Here is a 13921-nt window from a genome sequence, read left to right as displayed (position 1 = left end):
TAGCTTTACTTTGTTGTTCCTCTCTATTCTTATATTCTTTTTTTTTTTTTCTTTTTTTTTTTTTTTTGTTTTTCGAGACAGGGTTTCTCTGTAGCTTTGGAGCCTGTCCTGGAACTAGCTCTTGTAGACCAGGCTGGCCTCGAACTCAGAGATCCGCCTGCCTCTGCCTCCCGAGTGCTGGGATTAAAGGCGTGTGCCACCACCGCCTGGCCTATTCTTATATTCTTATAATGCAACACTGAACTTGCTCCCCCATTAAATTCCTGCCTGGACTTGAATATCTCTGTGATCTGTTTTATTAAGTTTTCCTAAGGCCTGTAACTTAGCCCTCAGATTAACCAGCTTTTTCAGTGATACAACAGAAATGATAATGCTGATAATGTTTACAATTGAGATTACATAAATCCCATCTAAATTAGTTATCCTCATTTAATCGTTTCATTTTCAAACTGTACAGCAGACATATTATACAGAGACCCAAATCCCCCCTTTATAATGGTTTTCCCCATTTTTAATGCGGTTTAAAAAAATTTTTTTAACTAATTCTTCCCTTTAATAATTTCCAGTTATCTTTCCAAATCTGCCTATGATCTTTTTGAAGATGTGTGGCTTATTGCTACTTTGTAGATGAGTAAATGCCTGACTGGTTTTCAAGGCATTTACCTAATTTGGTTACAGCCCAAGAAAGGGGTTCATGGAGAACATGCCAGGAGAGAAGGGAAAAAAAAATCTAGTCCTATGTAACTCCGGCCTATGCTAATGGCTGTAAAGCCACAGGCAAAAAGCTTTTTCATGAATTCATACTCCAAACATTGGGCACCAATTGTAACATGAAATAATAAAAACCCAGAGAGAGATATTGGGGTTCAACCTGAAGATGAGAAAAGCAAAGCAGCCAGCCACCTCTACCTCAGACCAAAAATGGGTGATCCTGCCTACAGGAGTCCTCAGATTGTGACTGAGAGTGAGATCTGTCTCCTCCATTTTATATTTTTCTCCAGTCCTGGGATTAATGGCATGTACCACCACCTCCTGGCTTGTATGACTGACTTGTGTGGCTAATCTTCAGGCAAGCTTTATTTATTAAAACACAAATAATATACCACTATACTGCAGTATAGTTTTTTGAAGCCACCCTTCCTAAGGTCTCACAGGTCAAAAAAATTATCAAAATAAATTATATTTTCAAGAGTAATGGCTCATTACTATAATAGCAGTACTTGGAAGGCTGAGGCAGGAGGATTACCATGAATTTGAGGTCAGCCTAGGCTAGAGCAAGACCTAGCCTCTAAAAGAAATTGGAGAATAGGTATGTAGCTCAATCAGTAGAGCCTTTGCCTAGCATGTACGTATGAAGCCTTGAATTTTATTCTCAGCACCACATATACTAGACATGCTTGTAGCTATAATCTCAGCACTTGGGGATAAAAGAAGGAGAATCAGAAATTCAATATCATCTTCAGGAAGTGTTAGTCAGCCTAAGACATATGCGACCATCTTTCAAAAAGGTAGGGATGGAGGCTGGAGAGTTAGCTCAGCAGTTAAGCTGTGCAAGAATGAAGACCAGAATTCAGATCCTATTACTGTCATAACAGCCCACGCATAGTTCCATGCACACCTGCAATGTTAGCAGCAACGGGGGTAGAGACAAGAGGATTGATGGGACTGGATGGCTTGCAAGTTGAAAGGGTTCGAGCTCTAATCAAAAACTAAGGCAGAGAGTAATAAAGAAAGCCACCTAATGCCCTCTTTTGGGTTCTGGCATGCATACAATCCCCCCAACATAACACACACACAGCGAGAGAGAGAGAAAGAGAGAGAGAGAGAGAGAGAGAGAGAGAGAGAGAGAGAGAGAGAGAGAGAGAGAGAGAGAGAGAGAGAGGAGAGAGAGGGAGGAGTTGGGGATTTATGTAAGGTAAGATGGCTCCTCAATAGGTAAAAGTGCTTGCCATAAAAGCATGACAATGTAAAATTGACGAAGTCCGAATATGGTGGTATTCCCAGCACTCCTACAGCAGGGTGGGAGATAGAAGCAAGAACATCAGCAGAAGTCTACACAACACAGTACTAATAACAGGAGATCTTGCCTCAAAAGTAGGAAGAGAATTGGCAAAAAAATTCCTCTTGCCTCCTCTGTGTGTGCACTATGGCCTGTGGTCACCTGCAAAGACACATGCAATAATTATAAGTTTTAAATATAAAACAGAATTCTATTTTAAATAGTGAGTATATTATCTTTTATATCACTTGTAAGTGCAACCACTATGTAATTTTATCATATTGTAACAGTTATATCTGTTGGGTCTATTATTAGTTGTATGTTTTTGTAGACAATCGAAACAGAATAATGTTGTTTGGGATTTTAATTAATCTCTTGACTATGGCAATTTCTCCAGACAGAGTTTATAGATCTGTGATGCTTTTCTAATGGCAGATCCCAGTTCTGTGATCAGAGTTGTAAATATCGTTATATTAGCTTGGCCTCTCTGAATGCTCATAATGGTAACAAAAGAGTTTGTCTTTCAGTAAAGGAATGCTGTTTTAAAATTGAGAAAGCATTTGCCTCTGCCACGTGTGTTTTTGTCTTAACTAGAGTGAAATGGATTCTGCAAACTTCTCTACAAGTTAATTTCATAATGCTTTTATGTTAGTGTGTAAAATTACTTTTATAAAGATAGAAACCAAATGTATTAGGGTTCTCCAGGAGAACAGAACTTATAAAATGAACTCTGTGTGTGTGTATGTAGATATGTCTATATAGATGGATATTAACATATATATATTGACAAAGTCAGTATATATATATGTATATGTAAATATATATATATATATGGATTTATTAGAATGCCTTACAGGCTGTGGTCCAACTAGTCCAACAATGGCTGTCTACTCATGGAAGGTCCAACAATCAAGTTGTTGTTCAGTCTAGATGTCTCAGCTGGTCTTCAGTATATGACTTCTGAATCCTGAAGAAGTAGGCTCTAATGCCAGTGAAGGAATATACTTACTAATGAGCAGGAGCAAGCAAGCAGTTAAGAGCAAGTAGGCTTCCTTTCTGTATCCTTTATATAGGCTGGCAGGCAGATGGTATGGCCCAGATTAAAGATATATCTTCCTACCTCAAAGATCCAGATTAAAAGTGAGTCTTCATACTTCAAATAGTTTAATTAAGAAAACAATCCCACACAGGTATGCCCAGATGCTTGGGTTTTAGTTAATTACAGATACAGTCAAGTTGACAATCAAGGGTAGCCATCATATAAAAAAAAAATAATTATAATGATCCTGAAACAGTATGGGTATAGAAGGAATTTTTAAAAGTTAATATATTGCTCAGTTTTAAATACATGTAACAGATAATTACTTCCTTTTTGTATATCAGTGAACAAAAACAGTCACTTTGCTTCAAAAAATTTACATAGTCTAACCTAAAACTGAAATCTAAACTATTAGTAGTTTTCTAAAGAGTGCAGAATTCTGTTTAATTTAAATTTTTAATTTTAAAAGGGTTTGTGGCATATTTATTTGTTAGGTATACAATGTTCTGTCTGTCATGTCTTCAGGCCAGAAAGGGCATCATATCTCATTATAGATGGTTGTAAGGCAACATGTAGTTTCCGGGAATTGAACTCAGAACCTCTGGAAGAATAGCCTCTACTCTTAACCTCTGAGCCATCTCTCCAGCCCTACCTTTTTCTTAAAAATTTGTTAGATTAATATGTGTGGGTGTATATGCACACGCTGAGGCACATGTGTGGAAGTCAGAAGACAGCTGAGAGGAACTAGGTTTCCTTCCATGTATAGGTCCCAGGGGTCAATTCATGTCATTGGGCTTAGTAACAAGCACTTTTATCCACTGAGTGATTTCACTGGCTCCTCCTTTCTATTTCTTATCATTCTTTTCGAATTCCCCTTGTTGACGGGTCTTTTTGTTATCTTAATATTGTCTTTCTAGTCTAATAATGTTTAAATAAAGTTGGTTAGTTTTTATAACGGAGCAAGAATGGTGGCCAGGCATGTGAAAAGAGCGTGGTCTTGCTGGGATCCCTGGTGCGTTTGAAACTCAGTCAGAGCTTCAGTGTGTCCTCTCCCAAGTAGTAGTCACTTCCCCACCCTGAGAGTCTTTATTTATACTCTAGTTTCAAATTCTCATGTGCTCCTGCCAGGCTCTTTTAGGCCAGAAGTCATGATTTCTATTATCTATGGAGAAAGAGAAAAAAAAAATAGGTCACTCTGTAACCTACTAGAGTATTTTAATCAAAATAATTTTAGGGCTGGTAAGATGGCTCAGTAGCTAAAATGCCTGCCACGCAAGCTTGAGGACTTGAGTTTGGATTCCTATTGCCCAGATAGAAAGCCGGGCTGTGGCTGTCTGAACCTGTGACCCCAGTGCTGAGAAGACAGACAGGAAGATTTGCGGGGGGTTGCTGGCCAACCAGTCTAACCAATTGTAAGTTCTGGATTCAATGAAAAAAGACCTTGTACTAAAAAAAAAAAAAAAAAAAAAAAAAAAAAAGAAGGCAGCTGATATAAGTCTTGGCTTCCCTGTGCACCTCCAAACCACACATCCAAATTTTTTTTGTTTTAATATTTGCTTCAGTGTTTAATACTGCATGACTTTTTTTCTCTGGTGTTAATAGTTAGACTTGAAAAACCATTTTGAATATGAAATATAATTGGCACTATTCATATTATCTTCTGAAATTTTAGAAATGATCTTTATTATGATATTGTAGAAATTTCATTCAGCACTGGTATTAAGCAGCAGTTATGTCTTTGGGGTCCTGAAACATGCAGGTATATTCTTGAAACTTTGTAACTTCTTAAGTATTTCCTTAAATTTTTCATTTGAGTAACTTCAGATTATGAGAAATAGTATATAAAAACAGCATATTTTATTTAGTTAGTCTCTGCCTGAAGCATTTTACTTCTATGTATAACTTTAAAGGATAAAAGCTACCATTTACAGATTCCTCTGAAATTTTCTGGATCAGAATCATTGTTCTTATATCATTGATAGTCCTTGGGAGGTTTGCTTTTGAGCAAAGCTTTAGCAGTATTGGTTGTAGTTATTTTTTTAAACTAATGCTTTTTTTAAACCATTACTAGTATAATTTGGATTATTTAAAGATTATATTAAATATATAGATCTTACAACTTTTATTGTAAGTATTATTATTTTTATACAGTTGCTCCAAATCTTATTTTCCGATGACTTGATTTTTTCAGGCCCCAAATCCTCACCAGTCCATCTCCTTCAAAATCCATTCCAATTCCACAGCCCTTCCGACCAGCAGATGAAGATCATCGAAATCAGTTTGGCCAGCGAGACCGGTCCTCTTCAGCTCCCAATGTTCATATAAACACAATCGAACCTGTCAATATTGATGTAAGTACTAGCATTGCTAGAACTACACAATTCAGGTGTATTTCTTTGTTTTTCTGTTATATTTTTAATACAGATTGGAAATAAATGCCACCTTTCATTTATCATTTAAATGCTAGGTTTATATGAATTATAGATTCAGAAACCCTGTCATCGTCTATGACGATATTAAATACATCACTGTTGCCAAGTTACAGTTATCCTCTTTTTTTCTAACACAATCTCTGAAAAAGTTTTAAAATAAAATGATTTGAATATGAGAATTAATAGAAGCACTTTTGTGAATTTATGAAGTCCTCTCAAGATTTTTGTGCAATTACTATTGTGTTATAAAAATGACATTAAGAATTTATTTGTTTTGTCATGAGTTTGGCATTATAACCAACAAAAACAATTCTACATTCATATTTTAAATCATATAGTTGGAACTATAAGTTAAATTTTATTAACTGAAATACCTTGATATAAATTTAGTTTAATTATCACAATAAATCACAAGTAACGAATTCTAAAATCAGGCTTTCTTCTTACTTTTTATTATGTTCCCCCCCCCATATATTTATGAGAGTAAGTCAATTTAAATGGCTTTTTCCTAGTACCATTTTTAACTAAGGCCATCTTGTCTATATGTTGACCTAAATACAGAAGTGAGAAGTAGGAGAGGAAGATAGAAAATAAGGAGCTCGGGAAATAAAATGTCAAAGGATATTTGTAGATTAGGGCATTCTTGGTGTGCTCAAGCTTGTAACCGTCATATGTATTTGAAAATAAACATCTTTTTCCCTTTTTTTCTGGTTGCGATGGACCTGGATTCTCGGGCTTGGCTATTGAGGACTCACTTTGTTTCTTACTCTCTCATCCTTTTCATAACTGCCATAAGTAACACAGTCCACTTTCCTCTCTATGTGTGTCCACTTGACTCCATGATCCTTTATTTGAATAATTTACTGCATTTATTCCTAGCATTAATTTTTCTTCATGTCCTTCCTGGTGCTCTCACTAGGATAATTTTTTAATGACACCTTTATCATCTATTCTCTTGTTTGAAAGCTTTTAGTAACTTAATTTTTTTTATTCTTGCTCAGTCACTTTTTCTCTGAGAAAAAAAGACTTAACCTTTGGCTCTGGACTCAGCAATTAGGGATTTAGGATGAATTAACACACCATCTTTGCCTTCTATGATGTCACAGTTTATTGCATGAATCAAACATGCAAATAATCACAAAAAATGTTAGTTTACAGAAGGGGTGTGGTGAACTCTATCTGGTTGGATGTAGGTATATTTAGCAGTAAAGGGATGACCTTGAAGCTATACCATAGAAGGTAAATGGCTAGGGATTTATTAAGTACACTATATAGGGAATTTTTAAAGGTATCTGTTAAGGAAATAGTACATACAAGGTTGTAGAGTTACCTTTACCTGGAAGGAATTAATAGTTGATATCTTAGGAGTTCAGGGTTCAGGAGAGGGCTGACAAATAGTGGAAGGAGAAAGTAGGAAATGTCAACACTGATTGATATCCTATATTTCTCTAAATAGTGGTAGGAGTGCTGAAACACATTTGGAGGGGACCACAACTCACTGTGTAGCCCTAAGTGGTCTTGCACTTGCTACCTCCCTCATAGTCTTGAGTACTAGGTTTGTAAGTATGGTGGTATACCACATCTGACCAAAAACACATTTTGAGTGTGATAAATCATCTCAGTATTTCAGAAAAATCCTTAGTAGTAGTCTGGAAGATGGATCAAATGGGTAGCATATGTTAAGGGCAGAACTGTCAGCAGTGTGGCTTTTGCTATTCCAGGCAAGATATGATAACTGTTTGAACTCAAGCAGTAGCATTAGTGGTGAGAGAGAGCAAATGAGTTGAGGGAGCAGAGATTATGGTGGTAGGGGTCTTAGAAGTCATGGAAATGGCTGAGTACTTACTGTGTGTGAGGAACTCTGCTAATTGCTTTATATAAGTTTTCTTGGTCAAGCAAGCCTCATGAGAAGCATTGTCTTTATCTTATTCTGAAGGATATTCAGTTTATAAGAGTCTAAGAAACCAACCCATGATCATAAAGCTAATAAATGACTGAAATGTATTTAAGTCATTTAAACCTGGCTTTCTTTTCTTGAACTTATCTACTCTATATCAGTAGAGGAGAAAGGTTAAAGAGATGCAGAAGATAACAGTTGACTTTTTGGCATATAGATACTTGGCTATAAACCAGGACAGGGTTTATAGAAATTTATAGAAAAAATCACAGTTTTGTATTTTATTCGGGCTTTAGGATATCTGTGGGAATATTAGGACCTCAAATGGAGACACAACTTGAATAAAATCAGTGTGTCTGTGTCGATCAGAGCCATAAGTATAAATTATGTTACTCAAAGAGTATATAAATTGGAAAGAGTAGAAAATATAAACCTGAAGAGAAAAAGAAAACATAACCTGGTGATCTTAACACTGTAACAGAGACCATTTCTCAGTTACCTTTGTAAGCTCTTTCCAAGTGTACATCAGATACCGAGCAAATGGCTTCAGAAATGCTGATGGAGAGGTTAAGAGCACTGGCTGCTCGTCCAGAGGTCAGAGGTCAATTTTCAGCACCCACACTGTGTCTCACAGCCATCTCTGGTGGTATCTGATGACTGCTTCTGAGATAAAGGTGTATACTCACACATAAAATAAATCTTACTTTAAAAATTGCTGATGGAGAGGATGCCACTTACTTTTTTTTTTTTTTTTTTTTTTTTTTTTTTCGAGACAGGGTTTCCCTGTAGTTTCTAGAGCCTGTCCTGGAACTAGCTCTTGTAGACCAGGCTGGCCTCGAACTCAGAGATCCGCCTGCCTCTGCCTCCCGAGTGCTGGGATTAAAGGCGTGCGCCACCACCGCCCGGCGCCACTTACTCTTAAGATTCAAATGAGATAAGGACTAAAATGAGTTTTATTTTTAACAAATACCATGGAGGTAGGTGACTAACAAGATGTTTCAGCTGATAAAAAATACCTGCTACATACCAGGTGGTGGTGGCGCACGCCTTTAATCCCAGCATTCATATGAATCTCTGCAAGTTAAAAGCCCACATAGTCTACAGACCTAGTTCCAGGACAGCCAAGGCTATACAAACAAACCCTGTCTTGAAAGAAAAGGGAAAAAAGTACCTTTTAGAAAAGCCGGACAACTGATGCCCAGAACCTACAGTAGAGGGAGAAACCTAACTCCAGCAGGTTGGCTTCTGACTTCCACACAAACTCTGTGGCACATGCTCAAACAAATCAGCAACTAAATAGAAAATTTTAAGTTGTTTTGATTTCAAAGATAAATAGAATAGGAGAAGGCAAGAGAGGAAATGGATTGTCAGTTTTGAGAAACTTGACTGGATAGGAATGACAAAAGAGCTGGAACTTGACTCATACTTGAGTAACAGTTGTTTTGAAAGTAAGATTTCAGCAAATTTTATAACTGAGAGAAAGAAGCTAATGAAGAGAGGTTGAGGTAGTAAGTAGAGAATATTTGATAAAATTCTTTGAACTTGAAAATGATGTCTTGCAGGGGATATAATAAATTAAAGGTAGATAAATCTTTCTACACACTGCATGAAATAGGGCATTTTTTCTTGTTTTGCTTCATTTTGTTTGAGAAGTAGCTCTGGCTGGCCTGGAACTTCTATGTAAATCAGTCTGGTCTCAAATGCAGAGATAAGTCCACCTCTGCCTCCTGAGTGCTAGGCTTAAGATGTGCACCACCATGTTCAGCGCTTGATATGTTGGGGGTTTTAAGGGTGGGTACAGTACATGTCTTATTCAAAGACACATAACCAAAGCAACTCTTACCAAAGAAAGCATTTTATTGGGGGCTCACTTACAGTTCCAGAGGTTTGGCCCATTATCCTCATTGTGGGGAGCATTGTGGCATGCACGCGGGTTCTGAAGCAGTAGTTTAGTTTTACATCTGATTTACAGGCAGACTGACTGGGTCTGGCATTGGCTTTTGAAACCTCAAGGTGCACCTCCAGTGGACATACGTCCTCCAACAAGGCCAGACCCACTCCAGCCTAATCCTTTCAAACAATCACAGTCCCTGGTGACTAAGCATTCAAACCTGTGAGCCTGTGGGGGCCATTCTTATTCAAACCACCACAGTACATAAAAGGAATTTAAAAGACAGCCAGGCGTTGTGGTGCACACCTGAAGTCTTGGCACTGGGAGGTAGAGGCAAGAGGATCTGGAGTTAGAGGCCAGCCTGTGCTATATCATACCTTGGAGAGGGAAGAAAAGAGAGAAAAGAATGAATGACTTTAGAAGTTATAGCTGATGCTACTGGACAAATGTTCATAGATAGCAAAGGTATTGCCAGAATCTTGGGTAGTTTGTTTCTTTTGTGATGCTGAATCAGGAATGTGAGACAAGGGACTAGAAGAAATTAGGGGGACAGTTGAAACAGTAGTTGTAGAATACTAGATTATCCTATTTAACTTAGATAAGCAAATAGGTTCACAAGGAGCACAAGTGAGATTGAAAAGTGTGAGCTTAGGTTGGGCCTGGTAGTCGTTTCTAAGAGTGGAGAAAGCCACATTTGGCCATAGCTTTACGAAGTTTCAGAGCTAGTATAGGTAAACAGAGAAGAGGTGGGTCCTTCTATCTAGGAAGCCCTTTGCTTTTCTTCATGCCAGTCTATTCCTCAGATTTCTTTGGCTGCTTCACCAATGCCAAAATCCTAGTGCCATTTCTTTTACATCATGGTCACCAGTTCTTATAGACATGGAGACTAGAAGCCCAGTTATCAGGATTGCCAAATCATCTTAGTCTTAACGTCTGTCAGTAAAAGTCTTGTCAACACCACCACTTAAATGGTAGTGAATTGGCAACAAACTGATCTCTCTTTTAGTCTTAAGCTGTCATTTATTTTCCATGTGTCTGTATCTCACAGTGTGTTTGTAAGCTCTTAAAACCACCAAGATTGGGGCTAGAGAGATGGCTCAGAGGTTAAGAGCATTGCCTGCTCTTCCAAAGGTCCTGAGTTCAATTCCCAGCAACCACATGGTGGCTCACAACCATCTGTAATGGGGTCTGGTGCCCTCTTCTGGCCTTCAGGCAGACACACAAACAGAATATTGTATAATAAATAAATAAATAAATAAATAAATAAATATTTTTAAAAACTTAAAAAAAAAAAAAAAACCAAGATTTTTTGTAATAGTAGCTAGACAACCCCAATACCTAGGTCATTGTTTGAAATTGAGTATTAATTATTCTGTAGACAGTGTTGAAAGTTTTGTGTAGTACATTGAATGTGATAGAAATACACCAGTAGAGAATTTACTCTTTCACTCAGTAAGTCTAATTGCAAATGATGCCTATTTGCAAATGACCTGTTTAGAGACATTTGGACCTATTCAGTCCCTCACACTTAAGTTAAACTCAGTAAATGAATCCAAGTTCTAAGGAATAGGATCCAAATTTCATTACATATGAAATTTCCCCTACTACCAACATAATGTTGTAAAAGCTGTGTTTTAAATAATAAAGACCAATTTAAACAAAATCCTTATTTGAGCTATTTTGATTCCCACCTCCTTTTTAATGTTGTACATCCACATTTTTATGATAGTATTCAATGTACTTTTGATTTTGTATTTTTTATTATATGTAAACATGTTTCATATTTTAAGTTTCTTAATTGTTTTGGTAACTGCATACTAATTAAATTGAACATCATAACCATAATATGTCAAAATGCCTATCATAGGAAAATAATTATTTCTGATTTTTGGTGTGATGGATAATGCTGCACTAAACATCTTTGTGCATATCATTTTTTCTTCTGAATTATTTCCTTAGGAAAAATTCCCAGAAGTGGAATTACAGGATCAAAGGGTATGAACATTTTTATGGCTCTTAATATGTGCCAGTAGAATTTTCTTTAAGAATTGATGAAGCCATTGAGTGGCCTGAAATGGATTTCAGCATTTGATTGGAACTAATAATCCTTTCACATAGGGCTAGGCTGACAAGTGCTTCAAACTTTAGTGTTTATCATATACACTAGTTAATTTCATAGCCTTTGTTTTGTGAAATAATTATAAGGCAGGTATTGTTTTGAATTAACCCATCTGCTAATGCATAGTGAAAAATTCATTTGTTACTACTTTTTTACTCTGTGCTTTGAATAAATGTATTTTACTGTTTGTTTGTAGGATTTGATTAGAGACCAGGGGTTTCGTGGTGATGGAGGTAAGTAGTGATTTTAGTTTATTTTTTTAAAGGCAAAAATGCAATTGCTTTGCTGCTTGTCTCCTTTAAAGTTGCTTTTTTTCATGAAACAGACACAGAGAAAAATGTGTAGAGAAAATCAAATGGGTTTTTGTTTTGTTTTTTGTAGTAATTATCATTTACTGCTAGCAGAATTTAAAATTATCCATAACATGTAGAGAAAATGAGACAACATAAAAGAAAATCTTAAATGTACTATCTACAATTTTAAAATACACTATTTAATTTCTGCTGCCTCCAAATCTGGAGTTGCTAAATTTCTTTTGGCCTCCACCAAATACTTAGAGATGCTTATAATCAGATGAAATTATTCTAAATTTCTTTGGGGTTGCCTGCCACATCATCTCAGTTTGTCAGACTTCATCAAGCATTTCTCATCAACTTTCTAAAACTATTTAAAATATACATTTAACTCATGGAATGAACCATAGTGGAAAAATTCAGTTATCCTTTTGGTATAGTAAAGAAAATATACACATGAGAAATTTTATTAGGATTTCATAATGTAATTCTAGATGGGATTTCCATCTAGCCTCCCCTCTAGTGAAGATAATACTACTTAAGAAAATGGTTTTTTGAGCCAAGTGTGATGATAGCATAAGCCTGTGATCCTAGCTGAGGCTAGAGGAACATGAGTTTGACGCTAGCCTAAGTCTACATAGCAAGACTGTCTTAAAAAAACAAAACAAGAAAACTCTGTAATAATGTACGTCATATATTTGCTAAGAAATGGCATTCGAGACTGTCTTGAAGTTTTCTTGCAAGAGGTCTTCTGTCTTATAAGGAAGACCATGTTAGCTTTACATTATGCCTAGAGCCGGGTTCTTCAAAATAGGTCCAAACCCAGACTCAATATTTTATACTGAGTAAATACTGTATAAGCCATATATTGTTATGGTGCTGTGCTCCTGTGAGGATATCAGATAACAAGCATGAATTATGTACTTATTATTAGCTGTATCACATAGTTATTTAAGAGTTTTTGTTGTTTGTTATTCCATGAGCCTGCCAGTTATTGTTGCTGCCAGTTTGACTTTCATATGTCTTAATAGCTGTGGCTGCTGATAATTTTGCCCAGTACATCCAGCATTTAAATGTTCCATCATGTTAACATCACAGCTAACTTAGCAAATAGCCTGCATAGTATCTAAAATCAAGTGGCATTTCTTATCCTTGTTATGAGTCACTTTTAAAAAATTCATTGGGGTTTTTATGAAAATATAAGCAGATTTTTTTTTAAAAAACCGTCCAGAATTATTTTGTGAAGCAGGCTTCAGTTCATATAATTTATTCCCCATGACTTCTTTCATTTCTTCTGTGTGTCTGTCTTCCTGTGTTTGCCTGCCCCTCTCTTTCTCTTCTAACAGCCCCCTTGAACCAGCTGATGCGCTGTCTTCGGAAATACCAATCCCGGACTCCCAGCCCCCTCCTACATTCTGTCCCCAGTGAAATAGTGTTTGATTTTGAGCCTGGCCCAGTGTTCAGAGGTAGTTGGGCTCTTCTTTCTTGTTTTCACCCAAGCAAACTCAATATAAACTAGAGATTCTGTTTGTGCCTCACCCTCACAGCGTGTGTTTGTAAGTGTGAGAGTTTTAAAATACTAAATTTCTGCTTGGCCTGGCTGGAATGCTCTGAATGTGCTTTCACACATACTCACTACTGCAAGCTTTCTGTATGCTGTTCATTATACATTTTTAAAGCAGGAACATTCTGAGTTGTGATTTCCATCTTGCTTATTGTTGTCTTATTTCTGTTAAGTCTTGATAACTTCTTAAATTCTGGGAGACATGGGCAGGATTCTTTTTACTTTAGTCCACTAAATGATAACTTTGATTACATAATATTAATATATTTTAAGAAGACAAAAATGTAAGTGGAAATCCCCATGCAAAGGTTTTTATGCTGGGCATATTGGCTCATATCTGTAACCTTAGCACTTGAGAAACAGCAGGAGGAGCATCACGGCAGGTTTGAGGCCAAGAGATTTTTGAGACTTTTGACAGTTATTTGAAATTTTATAAGTAATTTTTTGTTCTTTATTTTTTCCCTTATATGCAATATATATATGTGTGTATATATATATATGTATATATATATATGTATGTGTGTATATATATTGAATAATAGATGAACATCAGTTCAGAAAAATTGAATCCATATATGATAAATTATGCCCTCATGTGAGAGAAGTTAGTAAATATAATTGTAGTCTCCTATTTTAACCCGTCATATTTGAATTTATTGTTAAACTAACTTTTAAATTTTAAGATAA

At 36.3% G+C, this 13921-nt stretch overlaps 1 protein-coding gene across 1 annotated transcript in view; it reads left to right on the top strand.

Moving 5' to 3' along the window:
* Positions 1–13921, top strand: part of Braf (B-Raf proto-oncogene, serine/threonine kinase) — a 132239-nt gene that overhangs the window by 76822 nt on the left and 41496 nt on the right. Inside the window, 3 exon segments of the mRNA XM_038318532.2 lie at positions 5230–5389; positions 11218–11253; positions 11574–11610. Of these exon segments, the coding sequence (XP_038174460.2) occupies positions 5230–5389; positions 11218–11253; positions 11574–11610 (233 nt within the window).

This window comes from Arvicola amphibius, chromosome 2 (assembly GCF_903992535.2).
Source record: "Arvicola amphibius chromosome 2, mArvAmp1.2, whole genome shotgun sequence".
Lineage (NCBI taxonomy): Eukaryota > Metazoa > Chordata > Mammalia > Rodentia > Cricetidae > Arvicola > Arvicola amphibius.
Note: the sequence above shows the minus strand (reverse complement) of the source record. Positions and strands in the feature narration are given on the sequence as shown.